The sequence below is a fragment of the Ciconia boyciana genome, chromosome 6 (genome assembly GCF_034638445.1).
Source record: "Ciconia boyciana chromosome 6, ASM3463844v1, whole genome shotgun sequence".
NCBI classification, from domain to species: domain Eukaryota; kingdom Metazoa; phylum Chordata; class Aves; order Ciconiiformes; family Ciconiidae; genus Ciconia; species Ciconia boyciana.
Window position 1 is genome coordinate 6,459,513 of NC_132939.1, and position 27,616 is coordinate 6,487,128.

General features: G+C 37.6%; 1 protein-coding gene across 1 annotated transcript in view; it reads left to right on the plus strand.

Annotated features, from left to right (window-relative positions):
- The window catches only part of LUZP2 (leucine zipper protein 2), a 221,110-nt gene that overhangs the window by 114,363 nt on the left and 79,131 nt on the right, over positions 1 to 27,616 (plus strand). The window contains exon 7 of the mRNA XM_072864895.1: positions 6,395 to 6,457. Coding sequence (XP_072720996.1) covers positions 6,395 to 6,457 — 63 coding nt within the window. The remainder of the gene's footprint in view (positions 1 to 6,394; positions 6,458 to 27,616) is intronic.

Genomic DNA, 27,616 nt, shown 5'->3' on the forward strand with positions numbered 1-27,616 from the left:
CTATAACACGAACACCACTGAGCATAAGTTGACTGGATAATCTCCAGAGGTCCCTTCAAACCTCAAGTCTTCTGTGATTCTAACTCTAGACTTGAAAATGAGCTGCTAGAAGGATTTGTAAAATATCTGCACTGTTTAAGATGGTTTTTTACTGAGGCAAGATATGTTGTCCTGAAATAAGAAAAAATGAGAACCTAGTCTTCATTGCTAAGTACTCAGAACATGCTGGTTGAAAGTTGTCTTTTTCCAGGTGCACAGACACATTCCCACTAGCTTTATGAGCACAACAAATTCTGGTCCTGCAAATTAAAGGCAGAAAACATATTTTGTTATTTAATCTCTGTATTAGATTTTGATATTCAAGACTAATTCAGCTGTGGGTTAACTAAATCTCAGATGTAGTGAATGGATTATTCACTCTGTTGTTCTTTGTGATACTGCGCTTTTTTTAACTTGAGCAGCAATGCCTTATGTAGATTCAGTCCATGCCCTAGCACTGGGGAAGAGCACAAGATTTGTACTATACACGTCAAACAAAATATACTGTTAACTGTAAGCAAAAGTATTACCTAGTGCAGAAACCAGGAAAAACCCCTCTGAGTTTATAACAGAACTTGGCTTGGAGTGTTGTCAGCTGTTAGAGAAACTGAATTCTTGAGCTGTGTTCTAAAACTTGCCAATAATAGAATATTAAATTTGCCACTGATTTTAAGGAAAGCAGAACTGTGTCCTTGGTTTGTGACATTTATTTCTTTATGCTTCAAGGTACAATGTACATAATGAAGCTCACCAATACAGTGAGACTGAATGAATATTCAAAAAGTGCTTCAGGATCCTCAGATGAAAGCTGCAATAGAAATGGAAATAAATATTATTACTGTCACACAGGCTTACTTTACACCTGGTTTCTCCATGTGTTTCACGTTTTTCTGAAAGCAATGTGAATGCTATGAAAGGTCTAGGTACTTTGAGGCAAGCCTAGCTAGAGGATGGGAGCTTGAATTTAATTCTAATTTAATGAATTGTGAGTCTTGTTTCTAATCCAATTTAAGCACATTTTATTCTACAGGATTTGGTGAGGTAAATCTTGATTTTCATCAAAGTAAATAAGAATAGAATTACGTTTCTCAAAGCCACATGAATAAAACACTGGAGGGGGGTTGGAATTACATATTTCTTTTCTGCACTTGCCAAGGAAGCATAATGCTTACTGTATGTTAATTGGCTGTATATATTCAACAGGGAACACCTGCCTGAGGGGTGTTCTTTATTAGGTAAATGCAAAAGTGTAAGTAATAATTTACAAGAAGTAAGTCAAATTACATGAAAAATAACCTGGAAAGTATTCAAGGACTCTGACCAAACCAAAAGAACAGAGGAGACGCCACAGCAGTACATTACACTTTGCATCTACGTCTAGTGCAATGTATGGCAAGACTCGTCACTATCAGTTGCACAAATGATTCATCAGAAACAGTGTTATCAACCTTATCTTGCATGCTTATCCATTTTTTTGGCCCTTTAAGACTGGAGAAGCCAAGAATGGTAGGGAGCGAAAAAGTTGCCATTCTGAGGCTCTGCTGAAGTGTTGGTGGGTACAGTCTCTCAGAGAGCAGCCAGTGGAGCTGCTGCTAGGTAGTAACAACTTTCTGAGGGTAGAAGCAGCAACTCAGGCTTGAGGAAACAAAAATGAGGTGTAAAGACGTTCCTGTCCTTTACAGTACTAATCACACTGAGGACTGACCTGGGGGCCCTTAGCAGGAGCGAGCACTCCCTTTCTGGGTCCTTTGCCTTCTGCATCTGTAGCGCTAACCTATGAAGAACAGCAGCAGTCCGTGTGGGGACAGCTCTTTTCTAGAAAATATATGGCAGACCTCAGATAAATTTATGCCTCTTGTTTCAGCTGCTCTATTCAGGATAGTAAAGGTGCAGAGGAATACTAGTTATGATAAGGATGGTTTACATTTTAGAGTAGTCTTATGTTGCAAAGTTCAAGGTCAAATACAGTCTTCCAGAAAACTGGTTGTGATGGAGCTTCTCTACAGACCATCTCGCGCTAGAACTATGGATTATTTGTATATCAAAAAGCATTTCTTAACTAGAGAAAGCTCGTTAGTCAGAAGCACTATACTGGGTTTAGGTATACAACATGTATATAAAATGTGTAAGACATAATTCCAAATAACCTGTTGTCCTCTTTAACTATCAATAAAGTTTGACAGATTTTTTGTCTGCATTTAATTTCAAATACCTAAGCAATTTATAATAGGTTGTTATGCAGTGAAAAAAATTATTAATAATGTCAAACTATATCCTTAAATGTGAAGTGGAACCACTTCTTCCAGAAACAGGATTAGGAACCATGGACTAATTTTCACGTTTGTTAACAAAGAGGGAGAGGGCAAATGACACATGTAACTTGAAAGTGGTTTTTTTCCAGTGAATTTGAATAAATAGAGTAAGTAGTGATTCTGTATCTCTGCATTAGGTTAACAGGCTCTTAGAGCTTTTTGGAGAAGGGCTCTGCACTTGACCGTGCTTCATGCTAACTGCTTGTATCTTAAGAAATAATTACGTTTTTAGGAAGTGACCTTGAGGTTTGCAAAGTTGTTTCCCACTAACTGCAATTAAAGTATATAAAAAAGAGCTGGATAGCTCTGGATGAGGAAGAAAGTAAAGAAGGAAACAGGGAAATCCTCAAAAACAGTTTGGCTAAGTAGACTAAGCTCAGTCTGCATTTTACATTCTGTTCCTGTTGGTATTTTATATCATGCTAACAATTTTTAAAAAGACATGGTGATGGAATTGTTTGACAATACAACTATAGTACAGTCTGTCAAAATAAAGGAGAAAATATGTCTGTGTAAACGCCTTTTTCCCAGTTGCTCGGTGTTCACTATGAAAAATGAGAAATAAGTAACACATTATGCATGACTTGTAAAAATAAACAATAAACAATATGGTTATTCTGAAAGCAGTAGGGTTTTTTGTAGTAATAAAAGACTAACAGAATATAGGGAATTTAATTCAGAGATATCCACCACCAAACAAGAATCTTAAGAACCATGAGCCTGCAATGCCTGCAATATTTTTAATAAAATGTTATTATTAAAATAACATGCCTGCAATGTTCTTAATAAAAGGATCAGATGTTCATTTCACTTCAAAAATATTTGTTTAGTGACAGCCCTTATGACAGGTCCTAAAGTCCTAAATGTCTCTTTGACAAAAATCCGTTTTACTAGTTAAAGTATAACTTACAGCTTAAAAGTTACATTCATCTAAGAAATCCTAGTAGGTAAAAGTATATTTAGGTTTGCTCTTAGAAGTATTTAACACTTAGTAGAGCACTTTTTTCCAAAGGTAAGACTAGTTTCCCTGTTTTAGGTAATAGTCTAACCAGTTCTCTCTGGCTTTTGGAGTCAACTCCTACACTATAACTTGAAAATTAGACCATGAAAATTAATATTGAGTACGTTAGGTTTTCCAGATATTGCCAAAATAGGTGTTAATGAACGTATTCCAATTCCATCTTAATTGCTCATGGCTTAGTCCTGAGCAAGATACAAGAAGTCTGGAGGTAAGCAAGTAAGCATACAGCTGAGCTTTGACTGTGTGGTAATGATGCTATATTGGTATTCTTCCATCCTTCATCTGTAGTGAATAACTAACTATTGTCTGACTCAGAATTAGATCACTGCCATCTGCTAAAGCATTCTGTATTTCAATGGGGGAAAATTTAATTTGAACATTTCAAGGTCACAAACTGCTGTGAGTAAAGGCCACTGGATGGAAGCTTTTGCCTTTAATAAATGTAATGAGCTCTGAAACACACAAAGCTCTGAGTACCTTGGATGTCTGTCTCCAGGAGACAGAAGCAGTGTCCTTGCTTAATATTGCAAAGTTCAGCCTTAGAAGAATATATTTTCATTATGTATTTTCATAATTACAGCTAGATATTAATTAAAGGCAACCAACATTTGGAAAGAGGCAAATATTGAACAAGAACAAAGAGTAGGTAGAAAGGAAGAAGAGATGTAGAACGTTTCTTAGTTTCAATTTTTCAGTTTCTGTGCCTTTTAATTTAGAGCTGGGTATAAATGTCCATTCTTGTTTATTATGCTATCAGGATTTGGTGACTGAAAGTAGAATTTTTACATCTCCTCTGGAAAATGGTATTATGCCTTGTCCTTGGGACTGACTAAAAGTATCATGTAAATGGTCTGATATAGACCAATCTGCCTTAAAGCATGAAATTATAGACATAGATGCACTTAAATGTTATTTCTATATTAGCTCCAGTAGCCAAGCCGTATAAATCCCTCCTATGTAGCTCTCTATAGCTATACTTTATGACTAAGTGGCTCTTCAGCTGTTGGAGATTTAGTAGAAGTGCTTTAAAAATGCTGTTACAATATGAAAGCAAAAATGAATGACTTTTTAATTAATACTGGTATTATTTTTAAAAAAGAAAGGAAGTTAATTTTTTTTTAATTATTCAGATAAGCTAAACCAGTAAGTTTGCACTATTTAAGTTGTCCATATCAGTGATATCAGAAGCATGTGTATGTGAATAGTAATTAACAAAAATTACTGGTTTAACTAACATAGATTGCTGGTTAAATTAACAGTACTGTGGTGACTTAAATATCTCTCCACTAGAAGATCCAGGCTGATACTTACAGGCTATGTATAGAGAGCACACAGACAATAATTTTGGTATCATAACTCTTCAATTATTTCATATATATTCAGATTTAGAAGTGAAGTACTTCGAAGGAATATTAATATTCTTTTGAGAGTTAGGACTAAGAAAGGGAACACTCTTTAATGGAAACCCCTATATTATTTTTATCGGTATTTATTGGTAGCTGGCAAATCTTTTGAACAGCTGAAAAACCAAAACCCACCATGTGAACTGTTTTGGGGGTTTTTTTCCCCAGTTAATCCTGATCTCATATTTTGATTGTGACCTTTATTTATTGTTGCGCAAAATCTTCATATTTGTTAGACAATATACATGGACTAAAGTTCACTATTTCCAGATGTGATTGCTGGGCCAGTGCTGAATATATTCATCTTCTGTTAAAACATCACCCTCAGTGGTAGCTGGATGTGTAGTTAGTATTTCCACAACCAAGCCACTTAGAGAAAATTTTGGAAGAGTTTGCAAAAGAAGTAACATTTGTGCATGTCAGTTGGCACTTGTCTCTTGGACCCCCTACCTACTTTTCTCTCTTAAGCGATGATAATGTTCTCTGACTTCTCTTTTGATACAGATGAGAGCAATGTCAAGGCCAGTGATGGTTTTTAAATTACTGACATCTGTCTACTTGAGTGTGGACATGATTCTAAGAACAGCTGTCACATCATGCAGATTCACTGTCATTTTTTATCCTCATGACATTCAAACCATGAATCTCTAGGTCGATGTCTCTATAATCTAAATCTGTTTTCTTAGAGAGGTTTTGTTTTTCTTAACAAGTCTGCTGCCATGTCAGATGAACTGTAGTTTCCCGTGAACGTAGGTAGGCTTTTGTATAAATGGGGGAGAGAACGCGGCATGGGGCATTGGGTATATAGGGATGAGTGTTTTGCTAACTAAGGTATCCAAGAGCATTCTCCTTCAAAGTGAAAGGAATGTGTTATTTTAATCCTAGTTGTTATAATTACATCCTCCTTTCTCCCATTATGTTCCAGAAGCCAGGAGGAAAGCTCAGTCCTGAAAGAAACTTAGACTAATTTGTAAAAACAATCTTTTAAACTGTGATTGACTAAATTCAATCTTAAAACTAAGATTGGATTATCTATTTTCCAAGGCAAGTCATTGAATTAAACAGGAACTAAAGACCATATTTGAATGCTTTCACATATAATACACTTTATTCCACAGGTGAGTCTGATCAGAATCAGGGGGTTTATCTCATTAGGACCAGTACTGTGGCATTCAAATTAAATAACTGTTAGAAACCTACTAGGATAGATGTTGTCTTCTTAGAGGGTTAAAAAAATTTTAGATCGTAAAATCAGTTAATATTGTTGTAAAAATCCTTAGTTCTCTAAAGATCATGTGGGACTTCATTGCGAAAAATAAACACTATCTACTGGTGCAAAAGTAAAGTAAGTCTATTTATGTACAGCAATTTTCTTCTCTTTATTATAAGTTTTCTAGTAAATATCATGCTAAATGTTTGTAGATTTAGCAAATACCTAGCTGTGGCCTATACCGATTTGGTATATAAGCAGAAGGTTTGTAAGATAATTTATTGCTAGAAACAGATGTAAAGTGGTTGTATTTTTTTTTTCCCCAAAGCTGTGAGTAAAGAAATAATGGTTAAACTGATGTTTAGGTAGATTTCAACAACTCACACTCAACATTTCTTTAAACTTGTAGATTAACTTTCTGAAGACTGAAATGGAAAGGAAGAGCAAAATGATCCGTGACCTCCAAAACGAGGTAAGAGGAACATTTGATTGTCATCTGTGTTCAGAGTTTACACTGGAAGAGATTATGGCTTGGCTTCATATTTAAAACATATGTTGTTGTAGTAGAAAGATAACGCTTCAGTGAAATACTCTAAACACAAAAGCAAACAAAAATGACGGTGTGCATTTAGAAATAGTGTTTTACTGAATGCAACTGTTGACTCTGTGCTAGTGGCGCATAGGTCCATAGTACATCTCTGTAACTTTTGCTGTACTTATGAGTTGTGCTTTTTCGGAAAGGAATACTTAATTCATTTCTGTAGATTATTGATACACAGTGAACCTTCATCCACAGTGTTATTACATGCTTTAAAAATAAGCAGCAAGAGGAGGAGAATGGAAATAAAATCTCAGAGTTAAGATTCTTAATAAAATTAAAAAAACCCACATTACTAAAATGTTTTCTTAAGCTTTAAGTCATGAATATTAATCCCAAATTGATCCCAAAATCCCAAATAAAACATAAAACATGTTATATTTAATTTTTGTGAGTATTAAACTGAATTTATTTTGAAATTTGATCTTGGAATAGAAATTTAAAATATTTGAGCAGCGTCATATTTTTTTCCTCCTTATCTTTTTCTCCCCAAATAATTTGTCTAAATCAGGATATAGTCTCCCTTTCCATTGCTTCGTTTTGCAAAGAACTTTGCACTTGAAAATATATTATTCACATGATCTCCTTTTCTCTTTCCAACCAGGCTTCTTGTCTTTATCTCTTCTGTTCAATTCTTACATGTTGCTATTCTAAACTATTCTGAGTTTAACACGTATGCAAACTTGATCTTAAGCCACGTTCTCTGTTGTCTTCATGTACAGTCACAACCACCTTGCTTTCTTTTCCCACCTGTGATCACTGGATGGTTTGCAATTGAGCCTGTTAATTCTAATAAATCATATCAGTCTGATCCTATTGACCAGCCATAAAAAATCCTGTCTCTTCTTGCACACAAATAAATACTTCATTAGTCAACATTCAAACCGTCTGACTGCTAATGATTTTCTTAGGTAGGTCAGTAGATTTCTGTAATATTTACTGTATTTATAGCACATTTTAGAAAATCTGCTTTGAAAGGAATCTTTCTTTTTGGCACCAAAAGTATTTGTTTCTCGATTTAAAGATGGAGTGATTCAGCAACATTTTATTTCCTGATACCCTCCTGTCTGAAGTTGCAAGAGCTGACTGGGTAAACTGGATATACCGCTGTTGCAAGAGTTTTAGGCCTATCATGGGAACTTTTAGAGAAACATCTGATTTGCATACCTACAATTTTATGTTTCCAATTGTGTATCAGTCTGCAGAGTGACTAAACATCTCCATCACTACCTGAAATGAATGGGCAATTAAGAATGCTCAACATTCCTTCGATTCAAAACATAGATATGCTGACTTGGATACCCACAGATGTACCAATTCACACACATTTTACATCTACGTTTCTCTCTTCCTCTTAGAAAAAAAAAGGGAAGTCAGGTGAAATTCTGGGGTACCTGAGATCAGTGAAGGTGCATCAGAAATAAATTCAGGCTGGTGGCAAACCCCAGGAGTCACCGGGATCTGGTGGTTGGCACTTTGGGTGTGGCACAGTAGGGTGACTCCTCCTGTCTTTTGAATTACAAGAACATATGAAATGCTCAATGGTCCATCAATCTCAGTATCTTGTCTGTGACAATGGCAATAGCAAACGCTGTTAGGGCAGAGCACGTGAGCCTGCCTCGCTTCCCACAGCATCTGCAATCACTGGGTTTGGGATGTTAGAAGACGTATTCCCTGTCTGTTCCCTGTAGCGTATGTTTATGAACCTGCTGTCCATTAATTTCTCCAAGTCCTTTTTTGATATTGGATACATCCACAACTTCTTACACTGTCCAATTCCTGTCCATTCCAAATGTCCTTTCCTGTTGTCCTCCCTTGAGCAAGTTTTTCTAAATTCTGAGTTGTTCCCTGTGTAGCCTTCTTAGCTTTATAGAGTCATTCAAGGTTTTAGGGGCTTCTAATACAGCATTTTTTAACAGCTTCTAGGCATTTTGTATGGTTTTTGGTCATTTGACTGTTCTTTTCAGAATTTGTTACTATTTGCCTTATTTGTACATAGTACTCTTTCATGAGATTGAATGTCTGTGTTGGATTTATGTGTGTTTTGCTGTCCTGCCACAGTAGTACCTGATATTGCACTTTGTTAGCAGTTGCAGTCTGCCATTAGTTCCCCTTGAACTCAGCCCAAGGAAACCCTTGAGAACAAACCAGAATAATGCCTTTTCCTGGGGGCTGCAAGGCTGGCTGCAGTCATTTACTGTGTAGCTTCTTCCAGTCACATTGCAAATGTCTGGCACTAAATGAAGGTTCAGTCTGGTTGGGGTCTCTACACTCTATGAAGAATGAGAAAGATTATGATTTCTCTTTAATATCTTGGCAAATCCTTAGAGAACAGATAAATGCACAGGGGAAAAGAATAAACGTATAAAAAATAAAGTATAAACTTTTTGATATAAAAAAGTATAAAGGTATAAAAATTTACATATAAAAGTAAAAATGTAAACCAAGTGGCTGACATTTATAAGATCATACATATTTAAGGAGTACTTTTGATATGTATCTCCACTATCCTGCCACGCTTGGTTGTGATTTTGTCTGAGTTTTTAGGGAAGTACTTTGACTACAAAACAGCAGAGAAGATGGATAGGGGTTTTGTGAGTCTCTGAGTGAACAGTTTCTAGAGGCCTGTATAAATGTTATTTGGGGCATCTGTGATTGAGGCTTCTCAAAAAGCAAAAAAGAAATAGCATATTGAAAAATGGTGATTAACCTTAGAGGTAGAGCAATGATTAAACTAGAGATATTGGTATAGATGGGAGGTAGAGCACATCAAGCAAAACAGACGTCAAGTTTCCTGAGGCTTTCAGTGATGTGTGTTCTAGTCTAGCTCACCTGCTTCTCCTTCCTCACCATACATCCAAAATACATAGGATTTAACCATCATTCAAATGTTCCTGGAATTATTCAAAAAGATCCGTTTGATTTGTATTAGTCATCTCTTTTAGGTCATAAAATTAAAAAGCGGGGGGGAAGCGGAGTTTTACTGAGGAGAAGAGAAAAGCCACATTCTTCTCTAGGGAAATAGTGAATTAATGTCTAGATGCTCGAAATGGAACTACAGAACCTTCCAGTACTTTCTACAAATGTTTCAAACTGGATGTGCGAATAAAAAGAGTAAATCTTCCAGAAGGAGTATAATAACAAAGACATAACTAAGGGAAAGAGACTTCATATCATATGCAGCAAAGAGGAAATGAGGTGTAGAAAAAATGCAGTAAAGATTTGGTCTTCTAGGTTTTCAAAATTGCACGAGAAGTGATAAAGGCCTGTTTCCTCCCCACCCTCCGCACCCACCCAAATGCCCCCCTCCCCACGATACAAGGGGTTTGCACACCTATGTATGTAAGAGCAGCAATGATACGTAGCTAAAAAAAAAAGGAAGGAAAAATTTTGATGCGAGTACTTGACAGTGCTTGCATTCAGGTGATGTATCTGCCATTCTTTTATTACTACCCTGTCCAAACACATTCACATAGATAAATACTGGAAGAGTCGGCACAAGTGATCTGCTTTTTGTTTGTTTCTAATTTAATCAAATTACCTGAAATATTTCCATTTCTTTATGTTGTCAACTTGCAAGATGTTCCAAGAGCTGTAGGAAAAAATGTGGGCACTGTTTATTTTGCACTTATTTTATGAGGAAATACAGAATAGTACTTGTGATTAAAGAAGCAATCTGGTCCTAGCGTGCCCTGGAAATCAGAAGCTCCAGCATTCTGTTCTTGGCTCAGTCAACTAAACTTGCCTTGAGGTTTGAGAGCATTGCTTATTCCTTCTATGCATCAGCTACTGTGTGGAAAAGGAGCCAATAGCTATATCTACGTAACGGCTTTCTATTAAACTTCTATACTATGTTTGCCAGTTCCCCAAAAGTAAGTCCACTAATATCAGGTTTTCTGGAATTTCAGTAGTTGTTTTTGAGGGTTTCAAATAAGGAATTCATATTTTGACAAAGATTTGACTGAATTTAAATGGTATGATTTTAAGGAAACATTATGTTATCTAGGTCCTGCCTCCAAACACTGAATATATAGTATGCTTTTTAAAATCTTGTTTGTAAGATTGGATATGCGATATATTTAAATAATTGGTAGCATTTTACATGTATTTTTTAAAAGTGCTATCTGCATGCAGATATACAGAGGCAGATAATGAAAATGGAATTCCTTCCATAGCTACTTTTGTCCTTTCAAATATCACCTTCACCCTCAGTTTGTATTGGCAAAGTGTGAATTTTGCAATCTCAGGCTCTTCCATGACTGTAAAAATAATTCCCTGTTTACCCCTGTTCTTTCAGTGCATGCCCTACTTCTGTTCAACTTTGCAATTCAGAGATAGGAATAGCCAAAAACAGCCTTCCAACTGAATGCAGCAGCTGTGATATAGCATATGAGGAGAGGACATTGTACAGAAAGGCAATTTTCAGGCTATTCAAGGCTTTGGAAAAAAACAGTTAACAACAAAAACAGTCCCTGGTGTGGAGGAAAAAAAGCGCCAGATACAGAGCATAGGGATTATGTGTCTAAAAATCCTGTCTTTTTTAGAGGTCTCTTACGTGCTTCCTGCAATACCAGAAAAAATCTGTCAGACTTCCAGCTGTAAGGTTGTGTGGATTGTGCTAATGTAGTCTAATAAAGGATTGACATGTAAACAGATAAGCTCTTATTTTGAGACGTTTCTATTATTGACAAAGAAGCCAAGAGGTCTGGAAATTCAGAAGCACTGGTGGAGCTAAGAAACTTGGCAAAAATGTAGGCTAAAATAAAGTATGTATAAAATAATTTCAAAATTTTCACTTCTGGAGATGGCCTGTTGCAGAGTGAGCAGCTCACTTCTACCATGTCAGCTGTATATCAGTTGTGAAAAGGATGCCAAAACTGCTTTAAAAGTGAAGCTAAAGCAGGATGCTGTGTTAGCCCTTGTTTATATCAGAAAAATCATGGGTCTTAACAATTGCTATTCAGCATTCAGAACCGATCGTTTTGGGTGCAACTCTGGATATGCGTATACATGATGGATTAATTTCTTAAATTAATGTCTTTTCTGCATTTGTCATTCATTTTGTCATTCATTTCCTACTGGTACACCTATAAAAGCCATGTTCAGCTAAAGATAAGTGTCCCAGCTGATGTACACTTACATGCAATTTCCTTGAGATAAATGAATCGGGAATTTTCCCTAAAAGTTAATAAATGGTGTATATTCTTTACTGAAAGGTAGTGAAATGTTGTTCACCTTTGTCACATGGACGCTGTAGTTGCCTCACATTAGACTTAGAAGTGTGTATTAAAAAGAAGTTTGCTCTTATTTAAACCATTTAATTACATTTGATTAGATAAGAAATGACTGTCTAGCTTGTCATATTATCTTTGGGCAAAGCGTTTTACAATATCTCTGTGTATACCTACGTTAAGGTATGTTAATATCTTTACAGATTTACAACAATCCCATGTATTTGTAAAGTCGATCCAGTGGTTTCTATCAGGCAATATATTTCTTTGCTGTTTAGGCTGTGGCAGAACTTTGAAAAACAGGAATTACATAAAAGATGTATAGTAGTACAGGCAATACAAAGTAAACCAGGAGTGGAAAATGAATTTGACTGTAGCTCTCAGTAATATGTGTTCTTTTTGCCAAGAAACACAGTTTTAAATAACTACCTTGTAAACAATACTTTTGCTCTATTCATGTATAAATTGTGGTTATAGCTTTAGGGTCGAGTAAATAATCCTAAACCAGAATTTCCTCCAATCCCTCTGTGCTTAGCTGCACTAATAAAAGGTAAAGTCACAGCAGTTTAAAGTCTCACCTGATCTATTGGGAATTTCATGCCCTGCAGGGTGAATTCAATTGAATTGCATTGAATTATGGTGGGGGAAAAAAAAAACCAAGAAACCTCCCTTAGCGAAGCAGAAACAAAATTTTAAGGCTTTGAGACTGTATGCTGATACTATTCTATAAAGGAGGATGTTGTAGTTCTTCACTTTCCATACTCTGCAGATAAAACTGACTTTTTTTTCTAAGTATAAAAGCCTGTCCTCCTGAGAAGAAAATTGGATAAAGTCCTGTTCCCTCCTTGGGTACAATTCAAAAGAAAACATCCACAAGTGTCAGAGGCAGGGGCACTGCCCAGGGAAAGATGAACAAGCAGGAAGAGTACAGGAGCAGCTTCAGATATCATTCTGCTCAAAGACTTCAAATTCAGTGTTGTTTCTTGATTGATTACACCTTCTTTTGAAGTAAAAAAAAGTCCTCTTTTAAAAAAAAATTTGCTTAAAATTGTTCTATGATATTTTTTACTGAAAATGGTAAGTAAAAGGTGGAAACAGTTTAATCAGTTGAAAATGGCTTTTAGGGGACAGTATATGAGATCATACAGAAAACAAATCCTACTGCATCAAGATTGTCAGCGAGATGTATTTGTAGTGACACAGTAGCAACTGCAGTGAATGTTAGAATAAGCTTTTGTTTTTAAAAGTTTTGTTTTCCTGATCTTGTAGACCCAGGAGTGTAGGAGACATTTTCTCAGTTGCTGTTGAGCGGTAATCAGAATCAGAGCATCAATTAAAGGAATATGATGGATCTGCTATGTCTGGACCCCTCTCTCCTAGGGACCACTGTATTTTTGGATTCTCCATTCGTTCTTTAAATCTAGAGCCAGGGTTTAAAGAATCTGATTTACAGCCATGAACTACTAGAAAGTGAAGATGATGTTTGTCGTGGTTTAGCCCCAGCCGGCAACTAAGCCCCACGCAGCCGCTCGCTCACTCCCCCCCGGTGGGATGGGGGAGAGAATCGGAAGAGCAAAAGTAAGAAAACTCGAGGGTTGAGATAAAGACAGTTTAATAGGGAAAGCAAAAGCCACGCACGCAAGCAAAGCAAAGCAAGGTATTCATTCACCGCTTCCCATGGGCAGGCAGGTGTTCAGCCATCTCCAGGAAAGCAGGGCTCCATCACGCGTAATGGTTACTTGGGAAGACAAACGCCATCACTCCAAATGTCCCCCCCTTCCTTCTTCCCCAGCTTTCTATACTGGGCATGACGTCATGTGGTATGGAATAGCCCTTTGGGCAGTTTGGGTCAACGATCCTGGCTGTGTCCCCTCCCAGCTTCTTGTGCACCTGGCAGAGCACGGGAAGCTGAAAAGTCCTTGACCAGTGCAGCAACAACTAAAACATCTCTGTATTATCAACACTGTTTTCAGCACAAATCCAAAACATAGCCCCATACCAGCCACTATAAAGAAAATTAACTCTATCTCAGCTGAAACCAGGACAATGTTCAAATAAGAATGTTTAAGTAAAATGCATCCTTAATGAATGAGAAGATTAAAAATGAAATGTATACCTATTATGGCTCTGTTTTCAACCTGTACTTAGCCACAATGTTTAGAAAACTGTCTGCTCGGATTTTGCCCAATATTCTTTGTCTGTCATCTTTTCAGTTAACCGTGATGTTGAAAAACATAGCAGTGTTCTTTTTTAATCTTGCTGAAGTTATTCTGTTGTCTTTACTCAGTTTTCCCATTCTGCCCAGGACGCTTTATTAAATTCTTATTTCTGACATCCACCTTCATTAAGTCCAAAGTTCCAAAATGGGTCTGAATTCTTTATTTTTCTTACTTATCTAGTCTCATCTAGTCTCAAATCTGTGTAACAGGCTTTTTATTCCTGAAGCTTAGCCTTTTTCAATTGTCATTTGTAGCAAAATATCATCTGTGGACAAAAGAAAGAGTAATTTCCAATCTGTGCCTTCATTTCCTTTCATAGGAAATTGTTACTGATAATTAGTGCTCCTGGATGCTACATCATGTGGTAATGTGTAAGGTAAACTTCTATAAGCATTTCAAAGATCAGATTGTATAGGCCTTTGGGGATAAGGGAGGTGCTAGAGTTCTCTGATGGTCCATTTCATTTTATTTTTATGCGAGTATGACCAGTATGTTTGAAACTAAGGGTTAAGAATAGAAAGTCCTAGTGGTTCCTCTACTACATCTTGTTTCAAAAAGGCAGCAAAACGTGAAGTATAAGAGCTTATCTTGAAAAGTAAAGTTTAAAAGAGCTGTATTCTGTCCTTTGCACACACAGCACTGACATCTGTTGCAGCTTTACCAGGCGACAGGGGCAGCATGAAACCTAATTCAAATCTTTGATCTTTGAACTTGTACAGAGTTCTGTGAATCTTAGTGTTATCCAAATCAGTGTTTTCCAGTATTACAGATCTCCAGGGCAAGCTCCAGACAACTTTAAGCAGAGATGAAATTTTATAATTAATGTAAAAGTTTCCCTGAAGCTAGTGTAAATTTTGCCAAACAGGAAATCTAATTTATTCATGTTATGCAGACAAGTGGAAAAGTTTGCTTTTAGTATCAAGATGTTAAAATTACCTACTGGAAAGACCACTTAAAAGGAAGTAATGATTGCATATGTGGTAAAAAAAAAAGAATGTAAATCGATACTTCAAAGTCTTGAGTAGGCACTATTGATTTTTATCCTTAGATGAAATAATAGAAAAGCATTTAATAATCAAATTTCCACGGTTCATAAAGAAAGAGAAGGCGAGCTGTTGATTTCATCATTACAAATAATGCTATCAATTACTGATGTTTGTCACTTAGGATCAGAACAGAGGGATCACCCTTGAGGAGCTCTGAGTCATCCAAATTCAGTATTGGAGTATTCTTTGCCGCTGAAAATACCACACAGTACTTAATAGCATAAGAATTTATAAAGGTGTATGTGACATGAAAATGCACGTGGCTTATTAATTTAAAAAGTTGCTTGATAAAGTTATGTTGCACCTGGAATGCTCCTGTCCTGGGTTGAGAGGCTATGAAGCTCAGATTACTAGATTTCCATGAAAGTCAATAAGAATTTAGAGAAAAAAGACTGGCGAACCCCAAATTGATCATATTATGGTACACCATACACAAGTCCCATTGATTTCAAGGGAGAAGGCTTGGAGAGTTTGCATTTTCTTTAGGATCATACTGTTGAATACAGATGGTTATTTGCTAAGTTCAGTGGGACCAGAAAGTGATTTCAAAAATTTTTTTTTGCTATTTAGAGGTTTAAATTAAAATGGACTGCTGTTGTTTTCTAGTTTGTAATCTTAATCAAGATGAAGTGTAGCTGGAGAAAGTCAAGTTTGTATGGTGAAGTATTTTTCGACTGAGGGTTGATAGCCTGTGACTTTATAAAGATTATAGTCCTCTCCTGAGACTCATTATCCTCTAGTCTTAATTTGAGCAAACTAAATACAATATTTGGAACGATAATTCCAATTATGTATGGATATTCAAAGAGGACATAACATTCCTGAGTTGTTGGTTGTGTTACTACCTGAGCTAAGGTGTCTGTACAAGCTGTTCGGCTGTAATGTGACCCCACAATCACATGAAACTGGTTTTTCTTGACAGCAAAAAGAACTGATTCTCATCTACTTTGCACCTATTTCAGCCTGAAACCCTGGAATATTTTCAAATGCAGACATTTTTGTCCCTGCAAAAAAATTCAGCGGTCTTAGGAGGGATGTTCAAAATTTGTTAAACTCAAATACTTATGTGTCACTTTTCCTAATGAATATCTCAGCCTTGCTAGGGAATTGCTTGCCTTAAAAATGTGAAAACGTTGACTGCAGTGCAGCGGGAAGAAAACACTCTCAAATTTGACTGGCCTCTTCCTATAAAATCTCTGCAGCAATTCACTATATATTACTCTAGCGATAGGAGATAGTTCACCCTCAGTGTGCAGTCAACTTCGTACTGAGTCTTAAATATAGAAATGGTGCTATTCTGGGTGAAAATTTCCAATTTTCTGTTATCCAGAAACATTTTAAACGGCTTAGTTCTGGAGTCTTCTCTCCCACACTCCCTTTTGAACACTGTTCAACCATATTTAGGGCTGCAGATGTTATTGGAGAAGGAAATATTAAAAAGATCAATCGACTTGTCACTAATTTTAGGCATAATAACTCGAATGAGTTGCATTGATTTTATTTAGTTGTCATTTAAGTACTGCATTGGTCTTAAGAAAGCTGGTTTTATAGCTATGCTATAATTTAAAAATACAGTTTTCATTAGACTGCCTCGAAATGCCTTTGCCATATCTGTCCCAATAATTTTGCCCATTTGTCAAGTTTACCTGTAAAAGCTTTCCCATGTAATGAATCTGCTGTTCTTCAGAATTTGATTTCACAATTTTTACAACCAAAAATGTTTAAAACAACAACCCATAATGCTTGAATTATTCCTATTTTTAATGATCTCTGTCTTGTGAACTATGTAAAACATGCATTGTTTAATAGATGTGGAAATGTTTCTTAGGTGAAATTATAAGAGTTTTATCAAGCAGATGCTACTTAAACTATTCTGGGAGGTGTTGTCATAAATTTCTTTTGTGAATAAGGATCTCTGAATAGTGTTTTGTTCTATCAAATAGATAAATGAACTCAGGAAAGGCCTACATGGCTTAAAAAAAAAAAAATTGTAAAAATATCAGCTTCGTATGGTTCATCCACAAGCTGTGCTGTCCTTCAATGTACTGTAATTACTTTCTTTCAAATGTAAAATATGTATTCTATTTCAGACTATAAATTTAGTCTTGTGTGTCAGGTGTCCGCTTCCTGGTCGTCTGCATGTGTGTTTGTGCATATATTTGTATGTATGTATTTGTGTGTACAGTTAAATCAAAAACATTCTTTATATATAGATTCCATACATATTTATGTGTGTACAAGAACATAACGTGATGTTAAAAAATAGCTTAAAGGTACCAAAATGACAGCAGTTGATTCACTGAAAACTGTAATGGCTCAGTTTCTCTGGATGTGCCCAGGAAACTTTTCTCTTTCTAGTATTGATTTGCTGATCTTATTTCTTGTATCAGAACTTCAAATCTTTGTGGCAGATTTTTCAGTTGATTTCAGTGGAGTTTTGCTCATTTACTGAAGGAGGTAATTTGATCTTAAATTTAAAGTACTTCAGGATAGCACTGAGCTAGAAAATCCACATTTTCAAAATTAGACTCAGCAATTGTCTCGAGTACTGATCTACGGAAATGCATCCCTTTAGTCTTTATTAAAAAGGTATCCACCTGCCATCCTTAATTTTGGCAATGGATGGCTGGTATTCTGCAAGAACAAGTACCTTTAAACATGAAGGATTTTATGCCAGGGCCCATACTGAGAAGCAGGTTACCGGGACAGAGTTCTACGTGCACAGTAAAATAAGGTTTCAGTGGAAGACCATGGGATGTGCTGTGCAATGGTGGGCATGGTACGCTTTGGCTGTATGGCTGTTTGGATATGTGTTCTTTTGGGCTGTTTACTTGTGTTTTAAAGGCCGTATTTCCTAACAAGCAAGATGGTAGAAAAAACTGTGATAAAAACAGGGATGTTTTCCTGGTCAGGGTCAATGCAGGTGGTAGGATTATTTTTTCTTAATTTCCAATTTGTCAATTTCTGATAAGAAACTACTTTGCATTTAAATTGATGTACATGGACAGCAAAAAATATTGGATATTAGAGATAGTAAGAGTTGTGTAAAGCAAAATTCCCAGGAGACACGTGGTGATGCCTCGTTTGCTGGCTAGCTATGGCTTCAGCTCAGCCTGAATGAATGAGTAGGAGTAGATGGACGGTCCGTCAGCCTCCTGCTTGTATGCTGCTGCATCGCTTCAGTAGTCACACAGGCCAGATGAACCCGATTAAGTTTCTGAGGTAATTCCCATCTATTGTCTATATTAAATCAAATGCTTGCTATGCTGTAAATTTCTCATCTTTTTCTGCTGCATAGAGTCTGTAGGCAGATTAAATTTAATGGACCTTTTTTTTTTTTCCTCCCTGAATTCCCAATAGCATAATTGGTGCTTTTAAGAAATCTTTTCTTGCTGTACATTTGAGTGTTACAACCACGAGCCTTAGTGTATTTGGTTTGGCCCATGCTAGGCACTCAACATTTAAACTGTAGGTTTTATGCTGATGAACTCTAAGTCTTGGGAGAAGAGTGAAAATCTGGAACCTGAGAGTTAGGATCTCTTCCTTCATTTGCCAAAAAATGGGCCTAACTAGAGCAAGGAAATATTAGCACCCAGGCATGAAATTTATATCCTGTAGCTGTTCAATGGATGCTGATTAGCTTGGGGTAAAAGGTGTAACCTGCTATTTCCCAATGCTTGCTTCTGATAGTGATGTCTGTCTTGTTGAGTCAGGATGGGGATTCAGTAAGATGCCTGACAGGGCAGCAATTAATTCTTATTATGAAATCAGGTTTTTTGGTTCTTTTTTACAATGCTGTCACCTTATTTTAATTTTACAAGAAGATAAAATGTGTCATGGAAATTCATTGTGAAGAGCACGTTATTTTTTAGCAAAAATGTAAATATGACATAGCAAAGAACCAGTCAAACCCAGAACTGCTGAGGCAGCTATAAGATTGCAGCGACTCAATACTCTTCATGAACTACTTCTGCAAAGTCCCCCTACTATATAGTATGCCTCCTTGGTATACTCTACAGAATCTGAATTTTTTTTTTAAAGCTTCATGCTGCTCCTTTAAGCATCATTTCAACAACACACAGGAATTGGCTCCTATGATTATAGTTAATTGCATCCTTTTCTGGGTCAGAGGGTGACTTTTTCTGTGGCTGCAAAAGGAGAAAAAATAAAATTTCTTGAACTTTCTATTGTTGCTACAAGCAAAAGCAGATCTAGTTTGATTGCTAAAATATGCACAGCTAAATTAGAAGCAGTGTTATGGCATTGCATTTCACCAACACGCTTGCTTAGGTGGAAAACACATTGTAAATATTTTTCTCTTCATTGATGCAGATTCCCAGTGACTGTTGCCAACTCTTGTTTTTGTCATTTGGGTAAATCCCCAACTTATTTACATTTGAAAGAGGCAAGTGTGTATGTGCAGTTCATAGTAATCTTATTTGCACTGCATTGCTTACTACGACTTGCATCCTCTGCACAGAGCAAGTACGATGTAGAAAACAATCAGCTGGGTAGCACTTTGTGTACTACAGATTGCATGGTTGCTTTGCGTTCTTTAAAATTGTAAAATAATACCCAATTGTTATGGTGGTTTAAGCTCAATGAATGATGTAGAAATCAGTTATTTTAAGTTAATTATTTTTAATCATTAAACAGCCCACATTTTTTCCTTTGGAAAATGTTTGATTTTTCCTTTAGTCATTCTGGTCTTTCTAATGTAGCTAGAAGTAGTCCTGCAAGTGTTAAAAGGAAAGAAATTAAAATGTAACTTGCCCTAACTTTTGGCATTTTTCTTCTATTATTGTTAGTTATGCTTTGGAGTGTATATTTCTAGAGCTAATTCAGATTTCTTTTGAAGTTTGATTACATATACTTTTAATACAGCTCAAGTGATATTACTTTGTTCCATTCAATTAGGTTGACTTGAAAATAGTGTTCTATGTTTTTTATGCTGTAACTCTCTTACTTGCAAAGGTGAGTGGAGGAGCGAGACAGGACACTCAACACTGTAGTGTGAAGTACTGTTAGCCTTTGCAAGCTTGTAAGCAGAACTGTATATTTATGGAGAGAATTCAAGACCATTTGCTTAAAAGAAAGAGACTATTGCTGTTTGGTAGATGGCTTAGAGTGAGAAATGTGTGTCTTCTATAGGGGCTGCAGCCTTTTTGTTTTGTACAGATCTTAAGGAAAGTTTTTTAAGCACATGAATGTATTTATTTTGTGATTCCTAAAGTAAACGTTTAGCTTCTGCTGTCTTTGGTTGGTTGGTTTTGATTGTGGTTTGGTTGTTTGGGTTTTTTTTAATGATCTCGGGAACGGGGCTTCCTATTTATCGGATGGGAGGGGGGGAACATTGCCACCAAGGATGAGGAAAAGGCTGAGGTACTTAATGCCTTCTTTGCCTCTGTCTTTAACAGTCAGAGCAGTTATCCCCAGGGTACCCAGCCCCCTGAGCAGGAAGACAGGGACGGAGAGCAGAATAAACTCTCCATAATCCAGGAGGAAGCCGTTAACAACCTGCTACGCCACCTGGACACTCACAAGTCCATGGGGCCAGATGGGATCCACCCGAGAGTACTGAGGGAGCTGGCGGAGGAGCTTGCCAAGCCACTCTCCATCATTTATCAGCAGTCCTGGTTAACACGGGAGGTCCCAGACGACTGGAGGCTCGCCAATGTGACACCCATCTACAAGAAGGGCCAGAAGGAGGGTCTGGGGAACTACAGGCCTGTCAGCCTGACCTTGGTACGGGGGAAAATTATGGAGCGGTTCATCCTGAGTGTGCTCAACAAGCATGGGCAGACCAACCAGGGGATCAGGCCCAGCCAGCATGGGTTCATGAAAGGCAGGTCCTGCTTGACCAACCTGATCTCCTTCTATGACCAGGTGACCTGCCTAGTAGATGAGGGAAAGGCTGTGGATGTTACCTGGACTTTAGTAAAGCCTTTGACACTGTCTCCCACAGCATTCTCCTGGAGAAGCTGGCGGCTCATGGCTTAGGCGGGTGTACTCTTTACTGGGTAAAAAACTGGCTGGATGGCTGAGCCCAGAGAGTTGTGGTGAACGGAGTTAAATCCAGTTGGTGGCTGGTCACAAGCGGTGTTCCCCAGGGCTCTGTTTTGGGGCCAGTGTTGTTTAATATCTTTATCAATGATCTGGACGAGGGGATCGAGTGCACCCTCAGTAAGTTTGCAGATGACACCAAGTTGTGCAGGAGTGTTGATCTGCTTGAGGGTAGGAAGGCTCTCCAGAGGGACCTGGACAGGCTGGATCCATGGGCCGAAGTCAATTGTATGAGGTTCAGCAAGGCCAAGTGCCGGGTTCTGTTCTTCAGTCCCAACAACCCCATACAATGCTACAGGCTTGGGGAAGAGTGGCTGGAAAGCTGCCTGGCAGAGAAGGACCTGGGGGTGCTGGTTGACAGTCAGCTGAACATGAGCCGGCAGTGTGCCCAGGTGGCCAAGAAAGCCAACAGCATCCTGGCTTGTATCAGGAATAGTGTGGCCAGCAGGAGTAGGGAAGTGATGGTGCCCCTGTACTCAGCACTGGTGAGGCCGCACCTCGAATACTGTGTTCAGTTTTGGGCACCTCACTCCAAGAGAGACATTGAGGTGCTGGAGCATGTCCAGAGAAGGGCAACGAAGCTGGTGAAGGGTCTGGAGCACAAGGCTGATGGGGAGCGGCTGAGGGAACTGGGGTTGTTTAGCCTGGAGAAAAGGAGGCTGAGGAGAGACCTTATCGCGCTCTATAACTACCTGAAAGGAGGTTGTAGCGAGGTGGGGGTCGGTCTCTTCTCCCAAGTAACAAGCGATAGGACGAGAGGAAATGTCCTGAAGTTGTGCCAGGGGAGGCTTAGACTGGATATTAGGAAAAAAATTCTTTACTGAAAGGGTGGTCAAGCATTGGAACAGGCTGCCCAGAGAGGTGGTGGAGTCATCATCCCTGGAGGAGTTCAACAAACGTGTAGACGTGGCACTTCGGGACATGGTTTAGTAGGCCTGGAGGTGTTGGGTTGACGGTTGGACCAGATGATCTTAGAGGTCTTTTCCAACCCTAATGATTCTATGATTCTGTTTTACAAATATCAGTGTAAAAACTGTATTTGTACCTGCTAATTTTAATAAACCACTAAGCAAATCTGCAGCTGTATAACTCTTCTACTTTCAAGCCCCAGCAGTGGCGATTTAGCCGTCTTAAAGTCCCAACAGAAGCTTGTGAAGTATTTGGACAGTTAGACTGATTCAGTTTCCTCTGTTGAGCTTTGCATCAGGATCCCTAAAGTACACAAGTGTTTGCTGATTCTCTTACCTGGTTAAGCTGTGGTATCAGCATCACCTCTGAGATGGATGCCTTTGCTGCAGCGTGGGTGATAATGGCTTGGTTGGCTATTCTTCTTTAGTAGCCCCTAATCAAGATGCTGATTGTTCTGTGTTTTATTTCGCCCTTTCCTTACTTGCCAAATACCTTATTTCTCTGGTTAATCAATTATTCCAAAGAACAATCAGTAGGACCAATTCTTCTTAAACAAAGTAAAACGAGATATTATCGGTTAAATATAATAAGTATAATTGGGAATAGGACCACATACCTGCCTGGCTTGGCATATTTAATGTCTACTTCATGATTATGTCATCTCTTGGCTGTTAGTATTTCAAAGCATAGTTACTCATATTTGCCAGGAATATGAGTCTATGAATTTAAATCCTGAACTTGTGGGAATTTGGAATGACACAGGTTTATCATCAATGTGGGATTTGGATTTTGAGAAATAATTATGGATTCCAAGACATGCAGCTGTTGAGCAGTAAGTTCATTAAAAGATTGCTCCTCTGAAAATCCAGCTGTATTCGTAAATATTGAAATATATTTTGCAGATGAAAACGTGACTTTTAAATAGTATGAGTAGTCAGCCGTAGCTTTAAGAAGCATTCATGAGAAGTACACCTTCTATGACCTAGAGCCAGATCTCTAAGATATTTCTGAAAAGTATATAAGCATAAAAGTTATTAAATTTGCTGGGCAGATGCATTACTTAGATTGCCTGCCTATGACTGACAGACCAATATTCTATTTGATATCATCGGATTGGGTAAATTACATTTTTACATCCTTTCTTTTCCAAGACAAGTATTAATCTGAAATCTGCTGACTGTCAAATTTGCTTTCTTGTCCAAACCTATTAACACTTAGTTTCAACTAAAATAAAAAGGAAAAATGTAATAGGTATTGAAGTATAAAGTATGGTTGAATTAAAAAAAAAAAAAGAAAAATTAATCCTGCACACATTTTTGTGGGTATTCTCTTAGGAATAAGAGTCCTGAATGTTTTTGTATTTTGTGCAGAGCAGAAAAACTTTTATAGAGGGGATTAAAATGTCTGTACTTTTCCTTCCATGACCCTAAAATACCAAAAATTCCAGGACTGGAGCACCCCTTTGAAAAGATGGCTATGTGGGTATTGGATCTGCACTCATTAAGAAAGAAGCCAAGCTTAGATCTTCCAGAATCTCAGTGAGACGCAACACGACAGCTCTCATTTTGGGAGTCTGTGAGGTTAAGGGGAGCTGCTGAACTGCTGAATGCTGGCGAGGCTGAGACCTGCCCAGAAGCACCGTGTTAGTCATATGAGGTTTTCATACTGTGGATTGAAGGACTAGAGAGCAGAGAGAGAGAGAGACGATGAACAAGCATTTATGTATTAAAGTATTCACTTGTGTGATTACAGCTTTTTGTGTGTGACTTGTTTGCAACTTGGATTTTATGCAATGTTGAAAAACACAAACCCCAATAAGACCTGTTGTCTGACACTTGCTTAGCATTAAATCAGTGTAATTCAGTTAAGTAATTTCAGTTAAGCTACCTGACTTTACAGCAGCTATTTGAATTCATGTTGAAGAAGATATGCCTCTCTTGCACTGGTTTTGTGCTTATTGTTTTTTCTCAACTCTTACTAGCTTATTTTGCTGTTTTCGTGTCACTCCAGAATCTGCACCTAATGAGCACATAGTTGACATGCTTGGCCTTTTGCTTTCTGTGTAAGCCTTTTCCTCTTATGGGAGCAGTAAACGGTACTGGGCTGTTCTACATAATTTACCTCTCCCTGCCTTTGTAGAGGAGGTATCGTTCATATCTTTTGCTTCTGTGTGTGCGCATGGGTTTTCTTAATGTATTGTAGGGATAAATAATGTGTATTTGTTATTTATTTTGTTTTGCCGCATTTCCTGGTATTCAGATAGCAGACCCCTTTAGGATTGTGAAGCCTTTGATGTTGGGGGAATGCTACAACAATGTGCTCCATGGTTATAGCTGCATTTGCCAGCTCTCGGAGCTGAAATTTCAGGCTGAGTCATAAATTTCATGCAGCTGCATGAAAATTTCAGTGTTTGTTAATTCAAGGCTCTACACAGGAATGATGGACCTGGTGCATAGTCGTCTTAAATCACCAGGCAGACAAATTAATTACTGCCCCTCCCCTCCTTTTGGTCTTACAGTTTTGTTTTGTTTTATGCATAGCTTTGTCATCACTTAGCGTGTCAGTGTGTGCTTGACGTGGTTAGCCAGCACTGCTAACTGATGTCTGGGGGCAGGGGATGTGTTCAACTCATGACTGACATTGCACATACTGATGCAGTCCTCAAAGGATATTGACTATTTGGCTGAGTGTCTTCTGGTTTTCCTGCTTTTCTTCTGGTTTTTCTGGTCTTTCTTAGGATAAATTTGCCTTCCTCTTTTTATTTTGGGATGTACAACATTTTAGTCCCAAGCAGAGGAGGTTTTTAAAGCATTCATGAGTGTTTTCCAGATGCATAAATGTTCTTCAATTTTTCCAACCCATCAGCATGTAGTATTTTCCCATCTTAGTTCTGAATCTAGAAGGAATCCGGAGAAAGTGCAACTAGGCATTAATTCTGATGTAATTTTATGCATCGGTTACCACATTCAGCAAAATATTTTGCATCATGATAATCTCAAGCAGGAACATAAACATTCCTTGTGCACGTACATAGACCTCTGAATATTTTAGTGGCTTTGATGTTGAGATGGGAGAAGTGAAGAGCTATCTCTTTCTTACTCCACAGATTTTTTAAATTCTACTTTTAGCATGAAAGGTCCTGTGAAAGTTTAGTTGAATCGATATCAAAATAATTGCTATTATGATTAATATGCCTATATTATATCCAGCAAAATAACAAGGATCATAAATCTAGAAAATGGCAAGTCTCTGTTTCTCATAAAGCATGTTTCCAGTCTTAAAAATACCTTGCCGATGTGCATAGACTGTACTTAAGCTACAGAAAACACAGCCAAAGAGATTTTGTAAATACTATTTATCAAACTATTGAGTTAAATACAATTTTGAGTGATAACGTATTGACAGTTGATACTGATTTTTTTCTAATGATTAAAGTAAGGAGAAACAGACCTATAAAAGAATTCCATCTGCAAACCGCTATCCTGTGCTTAAAAGACAGAGCAGTCTCTAGCCCAGAAGGTAAGAGCATAGCATCGTTTTACTGGCTGGATTGTTTACTGAAGTACGCTTTGTGTCCTAAATATTTTAAACTGTGATGCTATTTGAAGGACAGGTGTAAAATCATGCAGTTACTTTCAAACTTCTTCAGAGAAGATTTTAAATACTTTGCTAACGCAGCTTTCAAAGTCAGGCCTTGAAAGCAAGGTCTTTTCAGTGCTACCTGTTGTAGAAGGAATAATTCCTCCGTCCTATTTTACAGATCCTGGCTGTTGTCAGGAGGTGGACACTCAGTAAATCCTACAATTTCCATTGACGTGCATGTTCTGTTCTCTGTTATTAGGTCTTGCCATGCTTTCCAAATGGCAATTAGGGTAACTCCCCAAGTCTTGCAGAAACCCTCCCTTGACTTTGAGATATTTACTCAAGTCCATATTCATGGCAGCATTAATGAAAAGGAGATATTCCTGTCAGAAATAGGAACTGATTAGCAGATGACCAGGCAGATCACCTTCTGTTCCAGATGTTCTTAGAGGAAGGATGTCCCATGTCCTCTTGATTGATTAGCCTCTCTTATAAGTACTAAAAATTCTTGTCTTCAACTTTTTTTATGATGGTTTTTAACTTCTGGAGTTTTTCACTGAAATATTATCTATTGGATTTTATTTTTTTCTGAACATATTTAGTTAGTTTATAGATATATGTTATTTACTCTCAGAAACCAAAGAAGTTTAAGCTGTACTCAGAGCCTTTTTAATTTTTTTCATAAGAACCCTTAGCGGCCGAATACAAAATATCTGTATCTTATGTTGCTGCACTGAGCTTGAAGAGGGGGAAACACTTTTCAATAATGCAGAAAAATAGCTCAGTGTAGGCTTAGGATATACTCTTTTCCTCCTCCCTTCCCAAGAGGAGGGATCCTGGCATAAAAATTTAAGTTCACTATCATGGGTAGGTCAATGATTCCTGAAGAAATAGTGTTAATGGCTCAAAAAATGTCAGTCAGGTCCTTTGAATTAGATTCTACTCCTGACTTCTATTCATCTTGCAGAATGACTTTTAGGAAATAATTAAAGATTAATGACGTTTGGATTAGAGTTCTGTGCCAGTAGAGTAAGAATACCCCTGATTGCCTATGCAAACTGTCCTGTGCCTGCGTTTGCATTAAGTGAGCTATTTACTAATTTACTCCATGCTGCTTATAGATGGCAGTCTCCCTGCTAATGCAGCTGGGCCACTTCAAGGCTGAAGATATCTCATGTCCTGCCTGCTTCAAACATAGGTAGAGCTTGTGTTGCTGCCTGCACCTGATATAGTAGGACAGTGGATGGTGTTCAGGTTACGCTTCGGATGTTTTGAAGATACATGGATGTGGCTTATGGTTTTCTACACGTGCCAACTGTGGTAAATTGCTACCATGATTTGCTTAACAAGATACAAGAGAATGTGAATTCATTTGTACTTCATCTCTTCCAAAGATGGAGCCAGCATTGCATTGCCTTGCCTCCTGATATGAACTCTACTCTTACAGGAGGTCTCACCTTTCAAACCTTGTAGCACTGGTGATAGTCCCTGCATAGAATTTATGAATTAAAAATAATGTTTTAGGAAGTGCTGAAATAACCTAACATGGAAATTATGATGCTTCTGGAAATCACTTTGTATTCTATAAGTGGGGAAAGACCATATCAGGACAGAGGCAAGAAGAAGGTATTATCTAGTACCTGTTTTGTAGGTGCTTATCTCTCAGTATATTGAATGAGCACAGCATGGTGGAAATATGTTTAATATGTGAATCAACCCAGTAAAATCGCCTCAGGGATATCTATTTCCTGATTGAAAGATTGTAGTAGCTTCTTCAAAACATTTTAGATGTCATTTTAGATGTATATTTTAGATGTCTGTAGATCGTATGTGCAAAACTTCTTTTAAAAATTAAATATATTGGCCAAAAAGTTCTGTAACAACAAATACTCAGTGCACTGCTACTGAGAGAATTCAGAGACAGAGCCTATTAATATTAATGCAAACCTGAGTGATGTGACTCCACAGAGAGCAGCATAAATG